The following is a 27,300-nucleotide window of genomic DNA, read 5'->3' on the forward strand; positions in this document are numbered from 1 at the left end:
CCCTCCTGGATGTAGGTGGGCATCATCCAATCCATTGAAGGCTTGGATAGAGCTAGAGGAAGGGAGAATATGCCTTCTTTCGTCCTGACAGTTTAAGACATTGATCTTCTCTGGCCCTCAGTGATAATTATCTTATTTATTCTAATTTTCTTTAGTTGTTTGCTCTGAGTCTTGTTAGTTTATGATTACCTGGAAATAATGTTAATTTTTATGTCCTTTTTGATAATTGTTCCTATTTCGAGAACTTCATAAGGACTTACATCACGATATACTTGGTGCCTGTGTGTTTGCATATGCTTTGTCAGGCTATGTTAACTTCACAAAATGAATGGGGCTGGCAGTCCATTTATTTCTATGCTTTGAAACAGTTTATATAACATGGGGATTATCTGTTCCCTAAAAATTTGAAAGATTTCACTGGAAAAGCCATCTGGTTCAAATAATTTCTTGGAGGCAATTCTCTCTTTTCTCAGCTTCTTGTGTATTTACTATTGTATTTCAGTTGACTAGTCTTCTGTAGTCAATTTTGGCAATATGCCCATGTCACTAAGATTTTAAAGTATCCTTTTCACTGATAGTTAACATTTTACTAATAAAATTCCATACAGTGTTTTAAAATGATAATTCTCCTATTGTTTATAGGTCCCATTTCTTATCTGTAATTTTGTTACTTGTGTTTCTCTTTTTAATCCACAAGTTTGTTTTAAAAATTTAATTTTTCATTTTAGTGCAGTTTTATTTTATTATTTTATTTTGTTTATGTATTTATTTTTTTTGTCTTTTTGCCTTTTCTAGGGCCACTCCCATGGCATATGGAGGTTCTCAGGCTAGGGGTCTAATCGGAGCTGTAGCCGCCAGCCTACGCCAGAGCCACAGCAACATGGGATCCAAGCCATGTCTGCAACCTACACCACAGCTCACGGCAATGCTGGATCCTCAACCCACTGAGCAAGGCTAGGGATTGAACCTGCAACCTCATGGTTCCCAGTCGGGATTCGTTAACTACTGCGCCATGACGGGAACTCCAATTTTAGCACAGCTTTAGATTCACAGAAAAATTGTGAAGCTAATACAGAGGTTCTCCATATACCTGCAACCAGTTTTCCTTTTATTGAGTATGGTACATTTGTTATAATTAATGATCCAGTATCACTACATTATTATTAACTAAGGTCCGTACTTTATTCAGACTTAGAGTTTTTACCTAATGTCCTTTTTCTGCTCCAAGATCCTCTCTAGGATACCATGTTACATTTAATCCTCATGTCTCCTTAAGCTACTCTTGGCTGTGCACTTTCTCAGACTTCCCTTGTTTTTGGTGACCTTGACAGTTTTGAAGAGTACTGGTCAGGTATTTTACAGAATTCCCAGCAATTGTGACTTACATCGTGGTTTTCACATGATGAGGTTTGTGCTGTATGTCCTTGGTGGAAGACCACAGAGTTAAAGCCATTTTCATTACATCACATCATGCTGTCAGTATAACATGTCACTGTTGATGTTAACTTGATTGCCTGGCAGAAGAATTATTTTTCAGGTTTCTCCACTGTAAATTTTCTTTCTGTATTTTCCCCTTTCCCTGCTGTCTTCTTTGAAAGAAAGTTACTATGTGCAGCCCATACTTAAGGAGTGGGGAGTTATGCTTCATTTCCTTGAAGGCAGAGTATTTACATAAATTATTTTGCATTATTTCACATAGGGGATTCATTTATTCTCCCATTTTTTTTTTGTCTTTTTTTTGCTATTTCTTGGGCCACTCCCTCGGCATATGGAGGTTCCCAGGCAAGGGGTTGAATCGGAGCTGTAGCCACCGGCCTACGCCAGAGCCACAGCAACGCAGGATCCGAGCCGCGTCTGTAACCTACACCACAGCTCGTGGCAACGCCGGATCGTTAACCCACTGAGCAAGGGCAGGGACCGAACCCGCAACCTCATGGTTCCTAGTCGGATTCGTTAACCACTGCGCCACGATGGGAACTCCCCAATTTGTTTATTCAATAATTTATTTATATCAGTATAGACTTGTGGATATTTATTTTATACTTTGGATTATAATCCATTGCCACTTCTTTTGTTATGTTTTGTTTTTATTTTTAAATTTTATGCCTGTGCTTGAGGCATATAGAAGTTCCAAGGCCAGGGATTGAATCTAAGCCCCAGCTACAACCTACACTGCAGATGTAGCAACATCGGATGTTTTAACCCACTGTGCCAGGCCAGGGATTGAATCTGCACCTCTGCAGCAACCTGGGCCACTGCAGTCAGATTCTTTTTTTTTTTTTTTTTAAATAACAACCATTTTATTTGTTCATGATTCTATAGGTCAGCAATTGGGGCTGGGTTCAGCAATATGGTTCTTTATTTTTTTATAATTTATTTTTTTCCCACTGTACGGCAAGGGGATCAAGTTATCCTTACATGTATACATTTCCCCCCCCACCCTTTGTTCTGTTGCAATATGAGTATCTAGACATAGTTCTCAATGTCAGATTCTTTAACTCACCTCGCCATGGCCAGAACTCCTCACTTTGTTTTATTGCTCAGGTTTTTCCACCTTTGGCCGTTGGGAGCTCTTTCAGTCTACTCCTATGTCTCTTTGTCATACTTCTAACATTGTGAGCTTTGTTTTGTTGTTGTGAGCCCTTCCTTACTTTCTGAAATGACAAGATACTTCAGATTCATCTTTTTTTTTTTTTTGGTATGTTTAACTTAGTTCTATTTTTCCTTCTTCCTCTAGTTTTTTTTTTTTAGCTTTTATTATTATTATTTTTTAATAATTATTTCCCCAATACATTTTTTTTTCCTACTGTACCGCATGGTGCAGATTTATTTATTTATTTATTTTGTTTCTTACCTGATTCCTGGAATTAGCCATTTCTCCGATCAGCTGGTTCCTGATCTGGATACTAGGAGTGTTTGTTGTTATTGCAGAGTTGTTGATTCTAGGCCCTCTGAGAAAAGAGGTATTTAGGTGTATATTGTTATACACATATCTTTAAATATTTCTATGTGTAACCTTCTGTGTTTATATTAAACGAAACAGGTTCCTATTGATGTCTCTGACTTTATTACCACATGGACCATTGTAACCTTTTCTTCTTATCTCTAACCTCCACTCCAACAGTGAAAAGCCTGTCTCTCACCTTTAGCCATCCATTTACTTTATTGTTCATTTCTACTGGACATGTGTAGTGATATCAGAAGTGTTGACCTCTACCCCCACCCCCATCCTATGGAAATAACCTAATCAACTGAAGGACAAAGCTCACATGAAATTTCTATTGCCTTTAGCCTTGCAAACTCTACTCATTTCCAAAGTTACTTAAGTGAGCATTTTTTTCTCTACCCTCTTCATTTAGATTATTTCATACATTTACAACACAGATTGTTTTGTTACATTCTGTGTTTTATCCTGGGGTTCTATGATATCCTAAGTAATCTTTTGAAAATTTGCATACATTAAGATTCACTTTTTGTGCTCTGAAGTTATAGGTTTCCAAAAATGCATAGCATCATGTAACTGTCATTATGGTATCACGCAGAATAGTTTTACCACCCTTGATGACCCTGTGTGAATCTGCATTCAACTCTCTCCTCTTCCGCCAAACCCCTAGCCACCACTGATTTTTTTTTTTTTTTTTTTTTTTTACTATGCCCATGGTATTTGAAAGTTCCTGGGTCAGGGATTGAACCTAAGCCACAGCAGTGACAATGCCATGTCCTTAACCAATGGGCCACCAGGGAACTCATTTATTTATTTATTTATGGCCATGCCCATGACATGCAGAAATTCCCTGGGCAGTGATCTGAGCCACAGCATTGACAATAGTGAGTCCTTAACCCCTAGGCCACCAGGGAAGTTCACTACTGATCTTTTTACTGTCACTCTAGCCTTGTCTTTTATTTATTTATTTATTTTTAAAATTTATTATTATTATTTTTTAATAGTTATTTGCCCAATACAATTTTTTTCTACTGTACAGCATGGTGACCAGTTACACATACATGTACACATTCTATTTTTGCACATTGTCATGCTCCATCATAAGTGACTAGACATAGTTCCCAGTGTTACACAGCAGGATCTCATTGCTAATAAATTCCAAAGGCAATAGTTTGTATGTATTAACCCCAAGCTCCCCAACCACCCCACTCCCTCTCCTTCCCCCTTGGCAACCACAAGTCTATTCTCCAAGTCCATGATTTTATTCTCTGTGGAAAGATTCATTTGTACCTTATATTAGATTCCAGATATAAGTGATACCATATGGTATTTGTCTTTCTGACTTACTTCACTCAGTATGAGAGTCTCTAGTTCCATCCATGTTGCTGCAAATGGCATTATGTTGTTCTTTTTTATGGCTGAGTAGTATTCCATTGTGTATATATACCACATCTTCCGAATCCAATCATCTGTCGATGGACATTTGGGTTGTTTCCATGTCTTGGCTATTGTGAATAGTGCTGCAATGAACAAGCTGGTGCATGTGTCTTTTTTAAGGAAAGTTTTGTCCGGATAGATGCCCAAGAGTGGGATTGCTGGGTCATATGGTAGTTCTATGTATAGTTTTCTAAGGTACCTCCACACTATACTCCATAGTGGTTGTACCAGCTTACATTCCTACCAACAGTGCAGGAGGGTTCCCTTTTCTCCACACCCCCTCCAGCATTTGTTATTTATGGACTTATTAATGATGGCCATTCTGACTGGTGTGAGGTGGTATCTTGATATGCATTTCTCTAATAATCAGGGATGTTGAGCATTTTTTCATGTGCCTGTTGGCCATCTGTACATCTTCCTTGGAAAAATGTCTGTTCAGGTCTTTTGACCATTTTTCCATTGGGTGGTTGGCTTTTTGGTGTTGAGTTGTGTAAGTTGTTTGTATATTCTAGAGATTAAGCCCTTGTCTGTTGCATCATTTGAAAGTATTTTCTCTCATTCTGTAAGTTGTCTTTCTGTTTTCTTTTTGGTTTCCTTTGCTGTGCAAAAGCTTTTCAGTTTGATTAGGTCCCATTGGTTTATTTTTGCTCTTCTGTTGCTTTGGGAGACTGACCTGAGAAAATATTCATAAGGTTGGTGTCAGAGAATGTTTTGCCTATGTTTTCTTCCAGGAGTTTGATAGTGTCTTGTCTTATATTTAAGTCTTTAAGCTATTTTGAGTTTATGTTTGTGCATGATGTGAGGGTGTGTTCTAGTTTCATTGCTTTGCATGCAGCTGTCCAGGTTTCCCAGCAATGCTTGCTGAATAGACTGTCTTTTCCCCATTTTCTGTTCTTGCCTCCCTTGTCAAAGATTAATTGACCCTAGGTGTCTGGGTTTATTTCTGGGTGCTCTGTTCTGTTCCATTGGTCTGTCTGTCTGTTTTGGTACCAGTACGACACTGTCTTGATGACTGTGGCTTTGTAGTATTGCCTGAAGTCTAGGAGAGTTATGCCTCCTGCTTGGTTTTTGTTCCTCAGGATTGCTTTGGTGATGCTGAGTCTCTTGTGGTTCCATATAAACTTTTGGACTGTTTGTTCTAGTTCTATGAAAAATGTCCTGGGTAATTTGATAGGGATTGCATTGAATCTGTGGATTGCTTTGGGTAGTATGGCTGCTTTTACAATATTAATTTTTCCAACCCAGGAACATGGAATATCTTTCCATTTCTTTACATCTTCTCTAATTTCCTTGATTAATGTTTTATAGTTCTCAGCATATAAGTCCTTTACCTCCTTGGTCAGGTGTATTCCCAGGTATTTGATTTTTTTGGGTGCAATATTAAAAGGTATTGTATTTTTGTATTCCTTTTCTCATATTTCATTGTTAGTATGCAGAAATGTGACTGATTTCAGAATGTTAATCTTATATCCTGCTACTTTGCTGAATTTGTTGATAGTTCAAGTTGTTTTTGGGTTGAGTCCTTGGGGTTTTCTTTTTTTTTTTTTGTCATTTATTTATTTATTTTTATTTTCCCACTGTACAGCAAGGGGGTCAGGTTATCCTTACATGTATACATTACAATTACATTTTTCCCCCAGCCTTTCTTCTGTTGCAACATGAGTATCTAGACAAAGTGCTCAATGCTATTCATCAGGATCTCCTTGTAAATCTATTCTAAGTTGTGTCTGATAAGCCCAAGCTCCCGATCCCTCCCACTCCCTCCCCCTCCCATCAGGCAGCCACAAGTCTCTTCTCCAAGTCCATGATTTTCTTTTCTGAGGAGATGTTCATTTGTGCTGGATATTAGATTCCAGTTATAAGTGATATCATATGGTATTTATCTTTGTCTTTCTGGCTCATTTCACTCAGTATGAGATTCTCTAGTTCCATCCATGTTGCTGCAAATGGCATTATGTTGTTCTTTTTTATGGCTGAGTAGTATTCCATTGTGTATATATACCACCTCTTCCGAATCCAATCATCTGTCGATGGACATTTAGGTTGTTTCCATGTCCTGGCTATTGTGAATAGTGCTGCAATGAACATGCGGGTGCACGTGTCTCTTTTAAGTAGAGTTTTGTCCGGATAGATGCCCAAGAGTGGGATTGCTGGGTCATATGGAAGTTCTATGTATAGATTTCTAAGGTATCTCCAAACTGTTCTCTATAGTGGCTGTACCAGTTTACATTCCCACCAACAGTGTAGGAGGGTTCCCTTTTCTCCACAGCCCCTCCAGCACTTGTTATTTGTGGATTTATTAATGATGGCCATTCTGACTGGTGTGAGGTGATATCTCATGGTAGTTTTGATTTGCATTTCTCTTATAATCAGCGATGTTGAGCATTTTTTCATGTGCTTGTTGGCCATCTGTATATCTTCCTTGGAGAACAGTCTATTCAGGTCTTTTGCCCATTTTTCCATTGATTGATTGGCTTTTTTGCTGTTGGGTTGTATAAGTTGTTTATATATTCTAGAGATTAAGCCCTTGTCGTTTGCATCATTTGAAACTATTTTCTCCCATTCTGTAAGTTGTCTTTTTGTTTTCTTTTGGGTTTCCTTTGCTGTGCAAAAGCTTTTCAGTTTGATGAGGTCCCATGGGTTTATTTTTGCTCTAATTTCTATTGCTTTGGGAGACGGACCTGAGAAAATATTCATGATGTTGATGTCAGAGAGTGTTTTGCCTATGTTTTCTTCTAGGAGTTTGATGGTGTCCTGTCGTATATTTAAGTCTTTCAGCCATTTGGAGTGTATTTTTGTGCATGGTGTGAGGGTGTGTTCTAGTTTCATTGCTTTGCATGCAGCTGTCCAGGTTTCCCAGCAATGCTTGCTGAATAGACTTTCTTTTTCCCATTTTCTGTTCTTGCCTCCCTTGTCAAAGATTAATTGACCCTAGGTGTCAGGGTTTATTTCCGGGTTCTCTATTCTGTTCCATTGGTCAGTCTGTCTGTTTTGATACCAGTACCACACTGTTTTGATGACTGTGGCTTTGTAGTATTTCTTGAAGTCTGGGAGAGTTGTGCCTCCTGCTTGGTTTTTGTTTCTCAGGATTGCTTTGGTGATTCTGGGTCTTTTGTTTTTCCATATAAATGTTTGGAGGGTTTTCTATATATAGTATCATGTCATCCGTATACAGTTGTGACAGTTTTACCTCTTCTCTTCCTATTTGGATGCCTTTTATTTCTTTTGTTTGTCTGATTGCTGTGTCTAGGCTTCCAATACTCTGATGAATAACAGTGGTGAGAGTGGACATCCTTGTATTGTTCCAGATTTCAGTGGGAAGACTTTCAGCTTTTCTCCATTGAGTATTCTATTTGCTGTGGGTTTGTCATAACTGGCTTTGATTATGTTAAGGCATGTTCCGTCTATACCCACTTTGGTAAGAGTTTTTATCTTGAGTGGATGTTGGACTTTGTCAGATGCTTTTTCTGCATCTATTGAGATGATCATGTGGTTTTTGACTTTTCTTTTGTTTTTGTGGTATATGATGTTGATTGATTTGTGTATGTTGAACCATCCTTGTGCACCTGGGGTGAATCCCACGTGGTTTTGGTGTATGATATTTTTTATATGTTATTGGATTCGGTGGCTAGACTTTTGTTGAGAATTTTTGCATCTATGTTCATCAAAGATATTGGCCCGTTGTCTTCTTTTTTGGTGGTACCTTTGTCTGGTTTTGGAATTAGGGTGATGTTGGCATCATAGAATGTCTTTGGGAGTGTTCCTTTTTCCTCAACCTTTTGAAAAATTTTAAGGAGGATGGGTATAAGTTCCTCTTTGTATGTTTGGTAGAACTCGCCTGTCAAGCCATCTGGTCCTGGACACTTATTTGTAAGGAGTGTTTTTTGACATTGCCTTTTCTAAATGTTGTATAGTTGGAAGTACATGGTCTGTAGCCTTTTTGGATTCATTTTTTTTAACTTAGCAATATACAGTTAAGATTCATCCATATCTTTTTAAGACTTGATAGCTAATATTGTTTTGTTGCTAAAAAAAGTATCATTCTTTGGATGTATCACTGTTTGTTTTTCTCTTCATCTGTTGAACGCTATCTCGATTGCTTCCAGTTTTTGATCGGTATGAATAAAGCTTCTTTGAACTTTGCAGGTTTTTGTGTGGACATAAAAAATTTCTTTTCTTTTTTTCTTTTTTTTTTTGTAAGTATCTAGGAGCAGAATTGCTGGATCATATGGTAAGTGTTTAACTTTGTTAGAAAATGCCTGTCTTTTAAATTGACTGTATCATTTTGCATTCCCACCAGCAAAAATGAAATTCCTATTGCTCTACATTTTTGCCAGCAATTGGTATTGTCAGTTTTTAAAATTTTAGCCATTCTGATAGACATTAATGGTATCTTGTTGTTTTAATTTGCATTTACATTTCCCTAATGATAAAGGATGTTTATCTTTTCAGGTGCTTATTTGCCACATGTATATTTTTGTTTGGATCTTTTTCCCATTTTAAAAAAAATTCAATTATTTGTTTTCTTATTATTGAGTTTTAAGAGTTCTTTGTATTTTTTGGATACAACCCCTTTATCAGATATGTGTTTTGCAGATATTTTCTCTCAGCCTGTAACTTGTCATTTCTGTAACAGTATCTTTTGCAGAGCAGAAGTTTTACATTTTAATAAAGTTTAACTTACCAGTTTTTTCTTTCATGGTTCACTACTAAACTGAAGTTCATGTAGATGTTTATCTTATGTTTTCTTTTAGAAGTTTTATAGTTTTGCATTTTACATTTAGGTTTATAATCCAGTTTAATTGAATTTTCATGAAAAATGTGAGTTTGAATCTAAGTTCTTCTTCCTCTTCTTTTTTTGTATGTGGATATCCAGTTGTTCCAGCACCATCTGTTGAAGAGATTAACCTCTCTCTATTCATTTGTCTTGCTCTTTTGTTAAACATCAGTTGACTATTTTTGTGGGTCTATTTCTGAACCTCTGTTCTGTTGCAGTGAGTTATGTGGATGTTCTTTTACCAATACCATGCTGTCGTGATTACTATGAGTGTTTTCTCTTTTTAAAATTATACTTGAGGATTTTTGTTTTTTACCTTCGTGAGCCAGTTTTGAATTTCCTTGCTAATTCTAGAAATTCTTTGTAATTTATTTTCTTAAACTTGTTTTGTTATTGTTTTCTCTAGCTTCTTCAGTTAAATTAGTTAAGCTCATTTTATTTTCTCTTAAAATTTTTGTCTGCTAGGGCTTCCATAAAAAATACCACAGACTGGGTGTCTTAAACAGCAGAAATTAATTTTATTACAGTTTTAGAGGCTAGAAGTTTAAGATCAAGGTACTAGAAAATTTTTTTTTTTGGTGAGGTCTCTCTTCCTGGCTTATGCCTTCTCACTCTGTCCTCATGTGACCTTTTCTCTGTGCACAAGGGAAGAGGAGGAGGGGGTGAGGATATCTCTGGTATCTCTTCCTCTTCTAGTTAGGATATCAGTTCTGTTGGACCAGAACCCCACTTAATGACCCCATTTAATTTTAATTACCTACTTAAAATACAGCCACACTGGGGATTAGGGCTTCAACATATGGGTTTTTTGGGGGATATACTTCAGTTTATAACAATATGATAAAAAGTATCATTGCTATGAATTTGTTTCTTAATACAGATTAACTCTGTACTCCATTCTTTGGTATGTGGTATCATCATTATTCTCTACAAATTGTTATTGTACTTGCATTTCCTCATTGACCTAACTGTTAATTAGAAAATGATAGTACTCTTCCCTGTTTCTCCAGAATTTTCATAAGCCTATGTTTTAAAAGCTAGTATAGAAATGGGATGGATTGGGAATTTGGGGTTAACAGATGCAAACTATTGCTTTTGGAATGGATAAGCAGTGAGCTCTTGCTGTATAGCACTGGGAACTATGTCTAGTCACTCATGATGGAGCATGATAATGTGAGAAAAAAGAATGTATATATGTATGTGTAACTGGGTCACCTTGCTGTACAGTAGAAAATTTACAGAACACTGTAAAGCAGCTATAATGGAAAAAATAAAAATCATTATGAAAATATAAAAAAAAGAGAAATGTATCATATTGTGGGCATTGTTTTGATGTTATTAATTTATTTAAATTTTCCCTATAGTCTAATAGCGTGGTTCTGAGTTGTAGGGGACCTTGGATGTGTGCATTTTGGTTGGTGTCATGATATGCAGTGGGAAGAGGGCTGCTTCTAGTTCACAGGGACCAGTGAGAACTCCTGGTTCCCCACCAGGTCACAGGACAGCTGTGGACTTGTTTGTTCTATGTTTCTGTGGGTGTGGGTATTGTGTGGGGAGGGCAAGAAAAGCAGAGGGTGAATATTTCAGGCCCTGCTTCCCTCTAAACATGTCACACTGCCATTTCTGCCTTGGACTTGTCAGGGGTAGATATGGAGCACTGTGTGGAGGCCCCTCCAGCGTTCTAGGTGTACAGTGAGGCAGAGCTCTGGGTTCCACAGTGCTCTGGATTCCCCATTCTCCCCTCCAAGTACTAACTGGGCTTGACCCTGCTTAGCTTCTGAGATCAGATGAGACTGGGTGTGTTCAGGGTGGCATGGCTCTAGACTGGGTTTCTGCATTGTCTTTGGCCATCTCTCTCCAACTCCAAGGTTTCACCTCCCAGGGGATGAGCACCAGGAAGCAGCCTCATACATATGTCACTTGTGTCTAAACTCATCCCCTCTGGTGCTCTTCTAGGTCCTTCCATTGTCTGGGATGGGCTTTCTTCCCTAGGTGTCAGGAGGCAACTGAAATCAGTCCTGCAATCTTCCTCTTTCAAGACTCTTATTTAAAATTGGAGTTCCTGCTGTGGCACAGTGGACTAAGGATCTGACTACAGGGGCTTGGATCCACTACACAGATGTGCGTTCGATTCTGGGCCCAGTGCTGCTGTGGCATAGGTTGCAGCTGGGGCTCAGATTCAGTCCCTGGCCTGGGAACTTCCACATGCCATGAGTGCAGCCAAAAAAAAGTCTCTTATTAAAAATTGTATTTAATCCTTCAAGCTTCGGCCCTTGATCTCCAAAGGGAGATTTATTTCCAGGCAAGTGTTTGTGGTGAGGAAAGTAGATTTTAAAAATTTCCTACTAACTTTTAATTTTGATATAATTTCTACTTAAAGTCTCAAGAAAACTACAAATAACTCTCAAATACCTTTTATTCAGAGTTTCCAAATCTTAACATTTTACCATGTCTTCGTCTTCCTCTCCACACAAGGACATACACAGACACACAGACACACACACACAGACACACACACACACACACATCAAGAGATTGGTATTGCTATAATACTATTATCCAACAACAGACTTATTCATGTTTTTCTAATTGTCTCACTAAAATCCTTTCTAGCAAAAGAAAATCCAAGATCATGCATTGCATTTAATTGTCATGTCTCTTTAGCCATTCTTTGTGTTTTATGCCATTGGCATTTTTGAAGACCATAGGCCTGTTATTTTATAGACTGTTGCCCCATTTGAGTTTGTTTCCACAAAATCAGGTTCAGGTTATACATTTTTGGCAGAAGCCCCACAGAAGTGTTGCTCTGTTCTTTGCAATGAATCATATCAGGAAGTCTGTGATGCCAATTGTTCCATCACCGGTGGTGTTAACTTGATCATTTTGTTAAGGTGGTGCCTGCTATGCTTCTCCACCATAAAGTTACTGTTTTTCTTTTTGTACTGAATAAGTTAGCTTGTGTGGGGGGGATTATGAAGCTATTATCCTGTTGCTCTTTAAACTTTCACCCATGGGTTTTATCATCCATTGATGATTTCTCCCTGAATCAGTTGTTATTATGATGGCTACCAAATGGTTATTTTCTAATTCCATCATTTCTTCTACATTCATTAGTTAGTTTGTTATTTACTGTATCCTTTTTTTTTTTTTTTTTTTTTTTTTAGGGCCACGCTTGTGGCATATGGAGGTTCCCAGGCTAGGGTTCTGACCGTGTCTGTGACCTGCACCAGAGCTCACAGAAACACAGGATCCTTAACCCACTGAGTGAGGTCAGGGATTGAACCCACAACCTCATGGTTCCTAGTCGGATTCATTTCCTCTGCACCATGATGGGAACTCCTATTTACTGTATTCTAATGGAGGACTTTTGAAATTTAGAAAATGCTCTTTTTTCCTCTCAAGGAGGTAAGCCCCTGCAATTGAATGTCTGTTTTCCATAACTGTTGTCTTTTAAACTCAAATCTGAGCCATGAGACTCTACCCATCTTCTCTCTGATGCAGTGAGTACTGCTGAGATTTTGGGTCACAAGAATGATCTCAGCCTAGGAGAAGCCCCTAGGGTTAAAAGCCTTAGTATCATCTTGCTATCATAGTTTTAGTGTTGCAAGTTTTCATATTTTTGTGTCTTTATAAGTACATTAGTATACAGTTGAGTGAAACTGCTGTTAAAAAGAAATTATACAGTAAAATACTCTATGGTGGCCTGTATTGGAAAAGAATGGATATATATATATGTATAACTGATTCACTCTGCTATACACCTGAAACTAACACAACATTATAAGTCAATTATACTCTAATAAAATTTTTGAAAAATAGAAAAAAATAGCAGACATACGTTTTAAAAATGGAATTATGTGATCAAAAATTAATATATTACCACTTTGGGTATAATGATGTAACTTAAACCAATAACAGAATGTTGCCAAATTGCTGACTTGTTGAGCCTACTTTGATGAACATTGAAGATCTTTAATAATAGTGGCTGCAAAAAATTAAATTCTGAGAACATTTTGAGTAGCTTACCTCTCTCCCTGCAAAGCTTACACCACAAATTTGCTAGATTAACTCAGCAAAAATTGTACTGTGGTTATAGTTGTGAAGTCAATCCTGATAACGCTACATTATTATAAATTCCAAATTAGGGAACTGGATTGATGAATTTGTTTTTCTTATCAGAAGTTGTATGTTTTGAATTTGGTGGTGTTTGTGTGTTGGGGTGAACTTATCCTCTGCCTGCCTCTTTTGCCTATATTTTCTCCAAGTGGGTGCTTGAATCAGGTTTGTTTCAGAGATAGGTGGTAAATCCTGTAATATCTTTAAGATTTGCCATGTTTTCTTAAGTAAAAATGTTTCTGTGCAGATTCTCTCATGTTAAAGCAAAATGAGGCGATCCTGTCGTGGCTCAGCAGAAACGAATCTGACTAGTATCCATGAGGCCAAAGGTTTAATCCCTGGCCTCACTCAGTGGGTTAAGGATCCAGCGTTGCCATGATCTGTGGTGTGGGTTGCAGACATGGCTCGGATCTGGCATTGCTGTGGCTGTGGGCTGCAGCTCCAATTCCACCCCTAGCCTGGGAACCTCCATATGCCAAGGGTGCAGTCCTAAAAAAGACAACAACAACAAAAAAGCAAAATGATATTTATTTATGTTAGCAGTTTCTTGAAGGTAAAGAAACTACTTACTAGTTTCTAAACTAATGCGTAAATTAGATAATGTAGCATAAAACAAATTACATTAAACAGAAAGAAAACACACAATTTCCTCATTTTTAAAAAAATGAGTATCAGCCCAAGAGAATAAATCAAAAAGAAAAAAAGCTGATTGCTAAGTCTCTTTCAAACACATTCTTTTATTTTATTTATTTATTTTTTGAAATTTTTTCAGTGTTGCATGTGTAGCATATGGAATTTTCCAGGCTGTGGTCAAATTGGAGCTGCAGCTGCTGGCCTGTGCCACAGCAACACAGGATCCAAGCCGAGTCTGGGACCTATGCCATAGCTCATGGCAACACCAGGTCCTTAACCCACTGAGCGAGGTCAGGGTTTGAACCTACATCCTCATGGATGCCAGCTGGGTTCATTACTGCTGAGCTGCAACAGGAACTCCACATTGTTTTATCTTAATGACTCACCACATATCTGAAATCTTCACCTTGGGGATCCAAAATTTAAAAAATTCAAATAATGTTATTCAGTGTGCACGTTCTCTGTATCATGAATGTTGGAAATTGGGTATATTTTCTCTAGATAGTTACTGTGATATTATAGGCACCCTTGTACCTCCTCTTTGCACAGAAGTTCTGGGGGAGTGCTGTTGACTATCTTGATTTCTTTGTTTCAGTGGCTCTTGTGTACAAAGATGATTATCATTTCTACCTGAAAGTGACATTGTCTTAAGAAATGTTGTATGGAGGGAATTGAGGAATACTGTGGAGAATATTAGGTCTTATCTTTTTAAAAAAACAGGTGTTACAACAATTCCTTATTTATTTTGTATGTATTGAACACATGATTTTTAAATCAGTAGATCCTTCTTGCTGTGAGCATGAAGATACATTTTTCTCGGTGTTTCACACTCAAGTCCCTCCAGAAGACTATGAAAACTACATACAGAATGTCAATCAAGGTATGTGATTTTACTTGTTGTCACAAGAAGATACTAGCTGTATACGGAAATAATCATAGATGAAATGATGTGATTTAATTCAGTGGTGAATAAGAAGTAGGTGAGGTTCTAGATGGGAAATAAGATTGGTCATGAGTTACTCATTATTGAAGATAGTTGTTAAAGGTTCATTATACCACTCTTTCTGCTTTTGGATGTTTAAATTTTATATAATAAGGAAGTTGGCTACAGGTAATGGAAACCTAGCTTAAGCCCAAAAAAAAAAAAAAAATTATGGAAAGAATCCTGCTGGTAGATAGCTTCTTTGATTTCCCACAGCACATCCTGTGGTTAGTCACTGAGAGAGTGATTCAGTTCCAGGATTCTAGAGAAGAGACCGGTTGATCTATCTTGGGTTAAGTGCCCACCCTTGGTCCAGCCAACTTGTCCAACCCAGCAAGGGTTGGGGTACTATTGGAACATGGCAACAGCTTATTAAAAGGAACTATTTAAAATAGACAAAGATACGTTTAATTTGAGTTACTTTTAATGTTGTAGAGACAATGAAACATCAGTTGAATGAATAAACTTCGTATTTCAATGTGAAAGACCATATGCAACTTGGATTATGGGAAAAATTATGTATTTTGTATCTAAGAAGGCTGCTTACCAAAAAAGTAACTCATACTTCAACTACTGATAGTTGATTTAAAAAAATCATGATATTGGTTAAAGAATAAAACCCCAGTTATAAAGCATAGATTTATTTGCCTAGAAACATACAACAAATTTGAGTAAAACTTTTTTTTTAACTCAGATTTATTTTTGTCTGAAAATAATTTAAGTCTAGAGATCTCACCCCTTTCCTTGTTCTTTCCAGCTAGTGTTATCAAAATTTATTCTTTAATCATTAAATTTGTAGTCAGTCTTTTATAATTAGCTATAAATATGCCAATTGACTAGATCCATTACTCCTTTTTATTGAGATAATCTCTCATAAAACCAAGTTGACTTTTAAGTAAGGATTGACCTATTGGTTAGTGTTTTATTCCCTTTTGGATTTTAATGTGGCAGTTTACCTTATTTTGTAAGATCGGCTCCATTTGTCATCTAAGAAGACTTTTCTTGTGCATTAGAGCTTTAATGAAGGATTATCATGACCTTTTAAAAAATAATTTAAATGTGACTACAGTGAAAACAAGGTATTTAATAAAGGGGATGAGAATCCACAAGTTTTTTTTTTTTTTTTTAAATTTTTTACTTTTGGATGCACCTGAGGTATATGGAAGTTCCTAGGCCAGGGATCAAATCTGAGCTGCAGCTGTGACCTACACCACAGCCATGGCATCCATAGGATCTTTAATGCATTGCATTGGGCTGGGGATTGAACCTGTGCCTCAGTAGCCACCTGAGCTGCTGCTTAGACAATGCCAGATCCTTTACGTGCTTTACCACAGTGGGAACTCCTGTTTTTCTTACTCTTGAGTACTCAGGGTCTGAACACTCAGAGGCTGACTTAAACAAGGTTGAGAAAAAATTACAGACTGAGATAGGTGTAAGGAGTGTGTGCAGATAGGATGCACTTATGCCCAGACTTTGCTTAAAGGACAGGTTTGAGCAAAAACATTTATTGTTCTAAGGAGGGCAATGGCAAATTAATAGAATAACAGTAAATGATTCTAGTCTTTAGGGAAATTTTTGTTTCATGTAAAGACTAAAATAAAATATATTTAATAAATCCCATGACTTCAGAGATTTCTCCTTTACTTGTATCACTTAAAATTCGTTTCATGTTTCCCAGGATTCTAAAAGAATCAACAGCAAGAAGTTTGGTACATGATAATGAGTAAGAAAAGAAGTTTTATGAATCCTCATTGCAAATTATGGTAGCACATTTATCATTTTAAATTAAGTCTCTGAATGTATTAAGTTCCTGGATATGGAATTTAAAAGTTCTATGTGTGTTTTATTTCTCATATGCTTTAATATATGCTTAAGGTAAAATTTTAGCACAATGGACAATTATAATTATGATGAAACTTTGAACTTTTTTAACATTAGATTTTACCTATGATGTGGAAAGAAATGAGTCATTGATCAAAGCAGAAAGGAAACCTTTCTCAAATACAGAAAATACTGAGCTCAGGGGTAAACACAGCCAGGATTTTATTAAGCGGAACATTGAGGTATGTGTTAAGAATTTTAGAAGCCAGAATGTAGGACTAAATTAGCTGCAAAAATGGAAATAGTTGTGTTCGTTGTCTTTAAATATTTTTTTGACCATTATACTGTGTATGTAATTGAAACAGTATATATAACTAAAAGAAAAGCTCTATGAGAACTTAACTTCACTATTCTTTTTCCATTCTATCCCATTCTGTCCCATCCTACCCCTTTCAAAAGTGCTAGCTGAAGCTTAATATGTTTATTTTGTTACATGGTTCCTACAATTTGGAAAATGTTTATTTAGATAATAGTTTTGGAGAATGTTTCCCAGACTTTAAATTGCATATTAGTAAAATTGGTTTTTTAAAGTAATGAGACTTGATTTTATAGCTGGTGTCTTTAGAAATTTGAATGGAAAATGCTCCTGGCAGAGTTGGAGAAACCAGTAGGTTGTCTGCTCACCACCCCATCCCTCAGTACTAGCTGAGTCTCCTGGCAGCCTGTCACTTCTCTCTTGCCTTGATTAGCTCCCCAATTTAGGGGCTCAGCCTTGGTCTTACACCCTGCAGTCTGAGTTGGTTTGTCCTCAAAGCAGACTTAGACTAACCAAGGGTTCAGGGACTCCTGTATTAGACCAGAATGTGAATTCATTAATTTGTAGCAAGAAATGGAACTGTGGTGGAAAGAAGGCTCATGGCAAACCACTCAGGCAGTTAAGTCACTAGAAAGTTGCACTGGTGAGTGTGAAGTATTATTAACAAGAGGAGAGAGTTAGGTAATTCCTCATAGTTTGAGCCTCATGCTTTTCCCACAATTAACATGACATTTCCAGGCAGACTGTGTTCATGGGTCAGCTTGCCACTGCCAGGACTGGCTCCTAGGACTCTCGATTTTTTTTTTTTTGTGCTCCATGTTCATACGATCTGAAGGAAACCTTCTTCAGCTTGCTCTGTTTCTTCGCATTGGTTCATTGTTTGTTGATTTAATGTTTAATTTTCCAAGAGCAGTAGCATTTCCCCCATACCCAGGTTCTTGCTGACACAGACAGCAGTACCACCATAGACTTCTGTAGGTATATGTATAGGTTTGCAAACTGTCCATGTTTTATTGTATCATCTCATTTTTTAAAATAAAATACTTGTTGAAATGGCCAAATATCTTTGCTTGGAGAATGGACCTCTACCAAAAATTTGACATAGAATAAAATTACCTAGCAAATGAAAATGCCTAATCTCACAAATTTTACTTTAGTGTATCTGTACCATAGAGGCTTCAGATCCCATTTTTATTTTCCTAAGCTCTGAATTGCTTTGAGTATTTATTATTTTCCATTAATACATTCCATAGTTGGCCAAGAATTCAGGACAGCCAGTGGTTATGATTGATAGAGAGAAGAAAAGGCTGGTTGAACTTTTGAAGGACTTAGATGATAGCGATTCTGGACTCTCCAGTTCTGAGGTAAGTAAATTCTAATATTCAGTGAGCTCTACACTGCTTAATTTTTATTTTAAAAATTATGTTATTGAGCCATTAGCACAAATTTACAGTAATTTCTCAAATTGTGTAAAATTTCTGACTTAATCCTGTTTTACAAATTTATATTTATTGAAATTTCAAATTTCTTATTGGTTAATTCATTACAGACTATCAAAGGATTATCTTATATATCATCATAAGAGTGACTACACAGTGACCATCCCAGTAATGACCTCTGCCTGTGATGTGATGGGCTTGGTCACTGATGACATAGAAATGTATTTCTCTGTATCCTTTTGAATATTTCTTATTTTCCCTAAACTGGCTCCATGCTATTTCAGTGTATCTTTAGTAATCCTGAAGAATACCATCCTGCTCCTGCCCAGGTAACCTTGGGCCTCCCATTCCCTGAAGAGTCTGGAGCGAGCACAGACTGAGTCTAAGCGGGGGGACAGCCTAAATCCAGCATGCAAATGCAGGTCTTAATAGGGCCCGGGTTCACATAGGGAGTGCAGTGGCTCAGCGTTTGTACTTGTTTTCATATTAAACTTAAAGCCATATTATTACTTCCACAAAGAAATATATTTTCCTGTGTTTCTTGAAGCCCTCATTTTTTATTCCCCTATGTTTAATAGAGATAATGTGGTGGAATGCTACTGGCACCCTGCTCAGATCCATTTTACCTGGCACATCTGTGCATCCACCCCTGGTCCTGTGCCAACGATCCACTGCTGCCTCCTTCCCTGGAGAACTGCCCTGGGCTAAATGGGAGCTGACTAGCCTAGGACAGCCATCTCTCTACTCCCTGGCCCCATGTCTCTGAACCTTGAGAGGGGATGAGATGGGATTAGCTCTGTGGTACAGTTTGTCCTCCAGAACTTCCCCAGGGTCAGCTGCCCTTCAGCAGAGACGACATTCTTGCCTAGCTTTGTTCCCTTGTCTTAGCTGTTTCCGTCACACCCCGAATCCTGGAAGCATGCCCCTTTATATCACTTGAACAGGAGTCTCTCTGTCTCAGGTTCTGGATCTGGGGAACTCAGCCTAAGACAAGCATATTCAGAGGGAAGTTTTTGCTCTGGGTACAAAAGCAGCACATGTGCAGTGATACCTGCGGCCAGTAGGGGAATGTGTGCCAGACCCTGGCTGCTGCTGTGTGTGAATCCCAGCCTAGGGTTGCCTGGATCCTCCAATTTGACAAGTGAAGCTAGAAAGTCAGTTTTTTTTTTCTTTCTTTCTTTCTTTCTTTTTTTTTTAAAATAACTTTCCTCCACAATTCCTACTCCAGCAAAGGCCAGTGTTATGGTACTGGTATGTATCTCTCCACATTATGTGTTCACAGCCAACTTACTGTGTGTTACAGAGATGGAGTCTCCAGACACTGGAGGTGGTGTAGGAGAGAGGGTGAGTGGCCTGGCTGTGTCAGTCTGGTGTCATCTGGATGGAATGTAGGATACACCACTTGCCGGTTCTGTCACCTGGGGAAGTTATTTCTCTTCACCTCAGTTCCCTCTACTTCTGAAGAGAAATCTAAAATGGTCTCACCAGACTAGGATCAAAGTGTTGACAGTGGGCTGTTTTCCTCTCTGGAGATTTCTTAGGCAGAATCTGTTTCCTTGCCTCTTCCAGCTTCTAGAGGCTGCTTGCATTCCTTGGATGGTCCCTTCCTCAAACAATTGTGTCACTCTGATCTCTGCTCTTGTCATTGTCCTCTCTCACCATACCAGAAATTAAAATTTTTAAAATAAATTTAAAATGTCGATGACCAATTCCATTGAAAAAATTCTATATGAGCACACAAAATTTCTACCGTTATCTCTCACCCCAAACCAAAAGTAAATCTACAGAACATCACAGACTACAACCTAAATAATCTTTTCTGAGTTGGTAATAGCCCAGTGGGGGCTGTGACTAGAAATATGTGAAGTCTTGCTGTTTCTAGGTCTGGTGAAAGTGCTTAGGGAGGTCCCCTACCAATGTGGTGGACAGGCAGCCAGGCCTCTTTTGTGAAGTGGGAGAAGGAGCATGTAAGGCAGACTGGTAAATGCCCACATAATTCTGAACTATTTTAGCTTTAGGATTTATGATAGTTTGTTTATGTTATTAACCAAAGCTAAGATAACAGTAAGATTTAAGGATCCTGAGTCTCATTCCTGGTTTTGTTATTAATTATGAGGTTGGACAAACTGTTGCTCACTGATTCCCTGAGTGCCAAACTATGGCATGATGGGCCTGTATTTATTCTAGGAATGCTTTAACAATGAATTTTTGTTATTAATATGGCCTTTACATATTATAGATAAGTTCATTTATGTCATATTTCAGATTCCACATATGTGATATCATATGGTATTTGTCTTTCTCTTTCTGACTTCACTTTGTATGAGAATCTCTGTTCGTATCCATGTTGCTGCAAATGGCATTATTTCATTCTTTTTTATGGCTGAGTAATATTCCATTGTGTGTATGTACCACAGCTTTAGCCATTCACCTGCTGATGGACATTTGGGTCCCCAAAGAGTACTGGGTTTACCAGCATTTTTTATACCTTGTTAAAGTCTTTGCTGTCAAGAGACTGAGGACTCCTGAGGCCAGGAACTTGTGAGAGTCATATGGAATCACCAGTGCCCAGTGTAATGCCTCCACATAGTAGGTGCTCAGTACAAGGTTTTTGAATGAATATTATGAATGGCATTTAACACACTAAGTAATTAATGTTAGTTGAATACGGAGTTAGATGACCAATTATTATCACGAAACCTGAACAACTGAGTTTGTAGACTCTATGTTACTTTTCAGGGACAAGTTCTGAAAATAGCATACTCACTATAGGATAAACATGATGTCTTCCTATTCAACATATCACAAACTGGTTTTTCAGAGTGGAGAAATGAGAATGTTATGAGACCCAGACTGTGAGGCCAAGAGATTTATTCCAGAGGGGGAACCTCCCACAAAATTTAAGAAGATACTTTACACAGAGTTGGCAGATAATGAAACAATAGACAATTTGATTGTTGTCTTGTGATGTCCAAAATTCTGGTTTTTGTTTTGTTTTATTTTTACTTATCTGTTTTTTGTTTTGTTTTTTTTTTTTGGAGAGCATTGATGTAGCAGTCTGCAAGGTGTATTTTAGAAAAACATAGTATAGAAATGACCTGGTGACCCTTTTTTTCCTCAGGGAGATCAGTCCAGCTGGCTGGTCCCAGGAGAAGGATACTCGCTTGCTGTCACCCAGCACCAGCAGCTTGCTGAGATTGATACCAAACTCCAAGAACTCTCTGCAGCCTGCCCAACAGTTTGGAGCTTTTCTTCAAGACCTGAGCCGCAGTATGACGAGGTATATTTAATTCAGGCGCCTGCAGACCATTCAGGTTTATGTATGTCCAAGCCAGTTCACATAACTTGACAATCTCCTTGTTAACTGAAGAGGTTCTTTGCCTGTTGATTCCTCCATGGCTACACCTGCAGTGACAGTGATTTCCCTTGCAGTGCAGATTTTCATTTGCCAACTCCCACTTTCTACTCCTTTTTCTTTCCGTTAGTAATTTGCTGGGATGGAGTTGATGAAGAAATACCTATTTTAATGTTATTGTATCTTTATGACTTCAGCTAATTCTTGATCATGATCAGGAGAGATGAGAGGGAAGAGAATAGATACACCACTCCTTCGTCTTCCAAGAACTTTATTTCATTTTATTCTTCTGGATCTAGGTATTATCAGTGGCAGCCACTTGGCCCTTACTCTGCCACATCCTTCTTGCTCCTTTAATTTAATAGGAGTGAAGCTCATTACATATTTTTTTCAGAAATTTATTTTTGTATAACATAAGCCAAGATTCATTCTATCATTTTGGTAGTTGGAAGCTCACTATTGTTGATGACTTCTCACCTGTGAGGGTTTTGAAATGAATATGTTTCCTCTCTTGATAGGTCCCTCAAATATTCTTTTCCAAAGTTAGTGGAAGGTCAGAAAAACAGAAGGGCAACAGAAGCTTTGGAAAAGTAAACTTTTTCCCCTCCTCTATCTCCCCCCGTACTTCATGGGAACCAGTTTGGGGGCAGGTGGTAGTTTTTGCCTTTTACGATTCTGCTAACCCTCTACCAGTTTTATAAACATACCACCAAATCATTTTCTGTAAAATTTTAGATGCGTGTGATTTTCCTGGTTCTTAAAAAGATTTAAATAATATCAGCAGTCTTCAGGAAATAATTCTGCTTTACAGTGAGTCTTTTCTCCAAGATGTCAGTTGCAGATTAGGGATCTGGCTTTGGGTCAGTTGCAACTACCTCAGGGGATAGGAGCAGTGTTAAGATCTTCCAAAGAAAGTTTGGTTGTGACAGAACTGTTACAGAGCCATTTCAACTTCCTTAGATTATGTTCCGAAGGGCCAGGCACAGCTGCTTCTGGGCCCTTTCCACAGCCCTGTGGTAGTAGTGGAGAAACCACTCTTTTCTGGATTGGGGTTAGAGTTCTCGGTAAACAAGAGAGTTGGAATCTCTGTCCCCACCCAAATATACCCTGGACTTTGACACCAGTTGTGCTGCTAGTTGGTTTATGTTACTGGGTGCCATTTCCCCCAAAGAGGAAGCCAGGATGGGAGAATAAAATTATGCAGGGATGTTCTTTGTTCTTTTTGTGTTATAGCTGATTTTGATTATTGTTGTTGTTGTTAGATTTCAGGGGTGGCTGAGCTCTCCAAGCTGGATAATGGTCCTAAAGGTAGAAAATGACTTTTTTCATGACTGTCAAGTATTATTCTTGAAAGAGAGAACAAGGATTTAGAGATTTGTTTAGCTATTAGGTGACAAAGCATGACTATGGTCAGATTTCTGTCATCATCATCTAAGTCATGTTTTCAGAGTTCACATTTATGGTTTAGATGAAATAGCTAAAAAATAGTAAAAGGTAAAACCAGTATACTACTTAGTTGTTAATACTGATATTATGTATTCTTATGTGAGACAACATGTATTTAGAGAAAAAAAACCTACATTTTTGGGACTCCCATTGGATGCAGGAATGGTAATCTAGCATCACGGTTGTTGAAAAGAAATAATTAATGCTTCTTGCATTCAAAAAAGAATATCTTTTGAGCTTTTGTTCAATTTCTGTTGGCATTTCCTCATTTATAACTAAAACCAGCATTGTACATTGAATTTTCAAGCCAGAAATGTTAACATGGCAAATTATTTTATGGATTTATTTTTGGATTGGAATTCTTTTTGAATAATACCCTGAAAAGTATCCCAGATAAACCCTGCATATCTATTCAGCTGATGAATGGCCTCCAATCTATTGCTGAACCACAAATATTCAGAATGCATAGTCACAGTGTTTTTATTTTTAACCTTTCTGCAAACCATAACTCACCAGTAATTTTTCTCTATGTTCCTTAGAAAGGAATGTCTTTTAAGTGGGTATATAAATTTCTATTTTTCAACAATCAATTCAACAATTTTTTCTTTTTTGCTGGCCACACCTGTGTCATATGGAAGTTTCTGGGCCAGGGACTGAATCTGAGCCACAGCTGCGACCTATGCCACAGCTGCAGCAATTCGGGATCCTTAATCCACTGCACCACAGCAGGAACTCCGATTCAACAAATATTAATCAAGGGTTCATTGGGTGCAAGGAATTGCAGGGCACTTAAAGATGAGTCAGGCAAATATAGAACTGTGGAGTCAGAAAACCTTGCTTCAAGTTTTGGCTCTTCCACTTCCTGATTCTGAGGACTTGGGCATTAATTAGAAGCACTCTAAACCCCAGTTTCCTCATCCCTAAAATAGTAATGGTATTATTATTCCTTAGGGGTTCTTTTTTTTTTTTTTTTTTCCCCTAAGTCTTTTTAGGACCTGTGGCATATGAAGTTCCCAGGCTAGGGGTTGAATCAGAGCTATAGCTGCCAGCCGACACCACAGACACAGCAACGTGGGATCTGAGCCTTGTCTGTGACCTACACTGCAGCTTACAGCAATGCCAGATCCCTGACCCACTGAGAGAGGCCAGGGATGTACCCGAATCCTCACAGAGACTAGTCAGATCCATTTCCGCTGCACCACTATAGGAACTCCCTCCTTAGAGTTCTTTTAAAGTGTAGATGAGTTAATATATGTAAAGTCCTCAGCTCAGTATCTGACCCTAAACTCAACTAATGATGCTGTTATTATAGTAAGTGACTTAAGGAACATGTTTCCTTATAGAAGGCATAGAACATACATAGATAACTATGGTACAAGATATCGTAGGTACAGCAACAGAAGGCTGTAAGCAAGTGCTGTGCTGGTTCAAAAGAGAGAGAAAGCACATCCAAAAGGAGTATCAAAAAAGTTCATTTCCACAAGGTAGGGACAGGAGGAGGGAGGGGAACTAGTGAATGAGGCAGAGGGTCCAGAGGCCCAGGAGAAGACTGCCATCACACAGCATAGGGGTGAAAACTGTTGGTCTGTGGGGCAAATCGGGCTCACAGATGGGGTTCCTTTAGCCCCCATCGGATTTACAATTTTTTTTTTCAGAAAACCTTTTAGAATTGGATGAACTCATACAAATCCAAATTTCTAGTTTCTTTTGAAAAATTAGAAAATCTGGCAACATTAGGCTTGAAGCCTTGCTTGGCAAACTGCAGGATTGATCTGAGTAGCAACTGTTGCTTTCTTTTTCTTTTAGGGCTGCACCCGAAGCATATGGAGGTTCCCAGCCTAGGGGTCCAATCAGAGCTGTAGCTGCCGGCTTACACCATGGCCACAGCAACATGGGATCCCAGCTGCATCTGCCACCTACACCACAGCTCACGGTGATGCCAGATCTTTAATCTCCTGAGCGAGGCCAGGGATCAAACCTGAGTCCTCATGGATGCTATTCAGCTTCGTTTCCAGTGAGCCACAATGGTGGCTCTGCAACTGTTGCTTTCTATGGGGCACACACTCTCCAGTTTGCTATAGCCTCCATCACACCATGTTGTACTGCTGACAATACATGGTCCTGCTTCATGCATTTATGTAACTTGCCTAGCCCCTGCAGAGGCCATCACCAACGAAACAACTTTGAATGCCTGCCTATTTCACAAGAGAAGATGTGGTGGTTGATGTTGAGTATCCAGATTCATATGGGGATTCACATCTGACCTTAAAGCAGCTCACAGGAAACTGGCGGAATGTAAACATAGATAAGTTGTGCAGTGACCAACCGTACAATGAAACTAGAGGTACCACAATATGGGAACCGATCTTATGAGAAGTATGGAAAATATATGCTGGGGGAACACAGAAAGGAAAGGTTATGTGATGAAGGAATGATATGCTAAAAATTCCTTTGGAGTTTTAAAATTTTGGTCAAGAAAGTATATTCCCAGTCAGGTTGAAACATGCAGGCTTTATGACTTACCTGATTGTGGCAGCTCTAAGGTGCTAAGTTAGTAGGCATTTATAAGCCTGGAATGATAAACATACCTGAGCCAGAATAATTTTAGGGACTCCAGAAATGTAACTCAGAGATTAAGGAAGTGTTGGTTGTTGTGAAAGGGGCAGATTAAGAAATCTTTTCCTTATGAGCTTGCTGATTACAGTGTTCTCATGTAGCTGCCCTTCCTCTTAACTTTATGGCAATGTTTTAAAAGCAGCAATTGGCTTTTATGTACCTGATTTCTTTAGTGTAAATCAAAGCATGTGGTCGCATTCAGAAGAAAGAATGGTATATTATTGCTCTTGCTGTAATGTGAATAATATCGTGTGGTTGCTGTTTTACATCTGCTTTTTATTATCATTTCATCTTAGCAGAAGGGAACTAATTGAAGCAGTTTTTTTCCCTTAAGATCTGTGGTTTAACTGTGCATACCTTTCTGTATCCATCCCTTAACCCTCGAACAAATCAGTTAGTTCTTACCACGTCTTGTAAATCCCACCATAAAATCGAGTGATGTTCCATAATTTAGTTACTGTATTTCTTATTTATAGCTATGTTAGAGTCCAGATCTCTCCAGAAATATATAAGATATAGGAGTTATATAAGCACTCAGTGTCCTAAATCCTCAGCAACTGGATTCAATAAGAAATTCTCTTCAGTTTGGCTCTTGCAAAGAAGGGTAATTTATTCATCTCTCATGCAATCAGTCTTACTGAATCTAGGTTCCAGCTCATGATTAGATTTTGTTTTCCTGGTTGGGAGAGTCTTCAGAAATGGCTCTCATGGACAAGAGGCATTTCTTTGTTCTTCATTCACCTAGTTTAATTGACTGTAAAGGTCCTTCTTTTTTTTTTTTTTTTGTCTTTTTGCTATTTATTGTGCCACTCCCGCGGCATATGGAGGTTCCCAGGCTAGGGGTTGAATCGGAGCTGTAGCCATCGGCCTACGCCAGAGCCGTAGCAACGCAGGATCCGAGCCGCGTCTGCGACCTACACCACAGCTCATGGCAACGCCGGATCGTTAACCCACTGAGCAAGGGCAGGGACCGAACCCGCAACCTCATGGTTCCTAGTCGGATTCTTTAACCACTGCGCCACGACGGGAACTCCTAAAGGTCCTTCTTAAATTTGATTGATTTTTCTTGATCTTAAAATTTTGATTCAGTTGTATATGATTTGGTAAGACCTACAAAAATGAACAAACACTTGACTGAGGAAAACTGTAGTAGTATTCATCTCTTTTCTTGCCAAGAGAATACTGACTAATAATTCACTGTCTTTTGGTCTCTTCCTGTTGCAACATGAACTAAACTGAGGCAATGTAAAACATGGTTTGATGTGTAATCCTGAAAGATTTTTATCGTTGAGTCCAGGGATTTGCAGTGTTCCAATAATGGCCATGCTGTCTACTTGACCTCAAATGACTTAGTATGCTCATCAGAGGCAAGAACTGAGGAATTTTTTTTTCCCTTTTTGCTCTCCCGCAGCATATAG

The 27,300-nt window shown here is 38.3% G+C and overlaps 1 protein-coding gene across 1 annotated transcript in view; it reads left to right on the forward strand.

Annotated features, from left to right (window-relative positions):
* Positions 1-27,300, forward strand: part of LOC125119578 (fibrous sheath-interacting protein 1-like) — a 77,220-nt gene that overhangs the window by 39,504 nt on the left and 10,416 nt on the right. The window contains exons 6-9 of the mRNA XM_047766748.1: positions 14,686-14,787; positions 16,828-16,952; positions 18,280-18,390; positions 21,587-21,745. Of these exons, the coding sequence (XP_047622704.1) occupies positions 14,686-14,787; positions 16,828-16,952; positions 18,280-18,390; positions 21,587-21,745 (497 nt within the window). The remainder of the gene's footprint in view (positions 1-14,685; positions 14,788-16,827; positions 16,953-18,279; positions 18,391-21,586; positions 21,746-27,300) is intronic.

This window comes from Phacochoerus africanus, chromosome 2 (assembly GCF_016906955.1).
Source record: "Phacochoerus africanus isolate WHEZ1 chromosome 2, ROS_Pafr_v1, whole genome shotgun sequence".
NCBI classification, from domain to species: domain Eukaryota; kingdom Metazoa; phylum Chordata; class Mammalia; order Artiodactyla; family Suidae; genus Phacochoerus; species Phacochoerus africanus.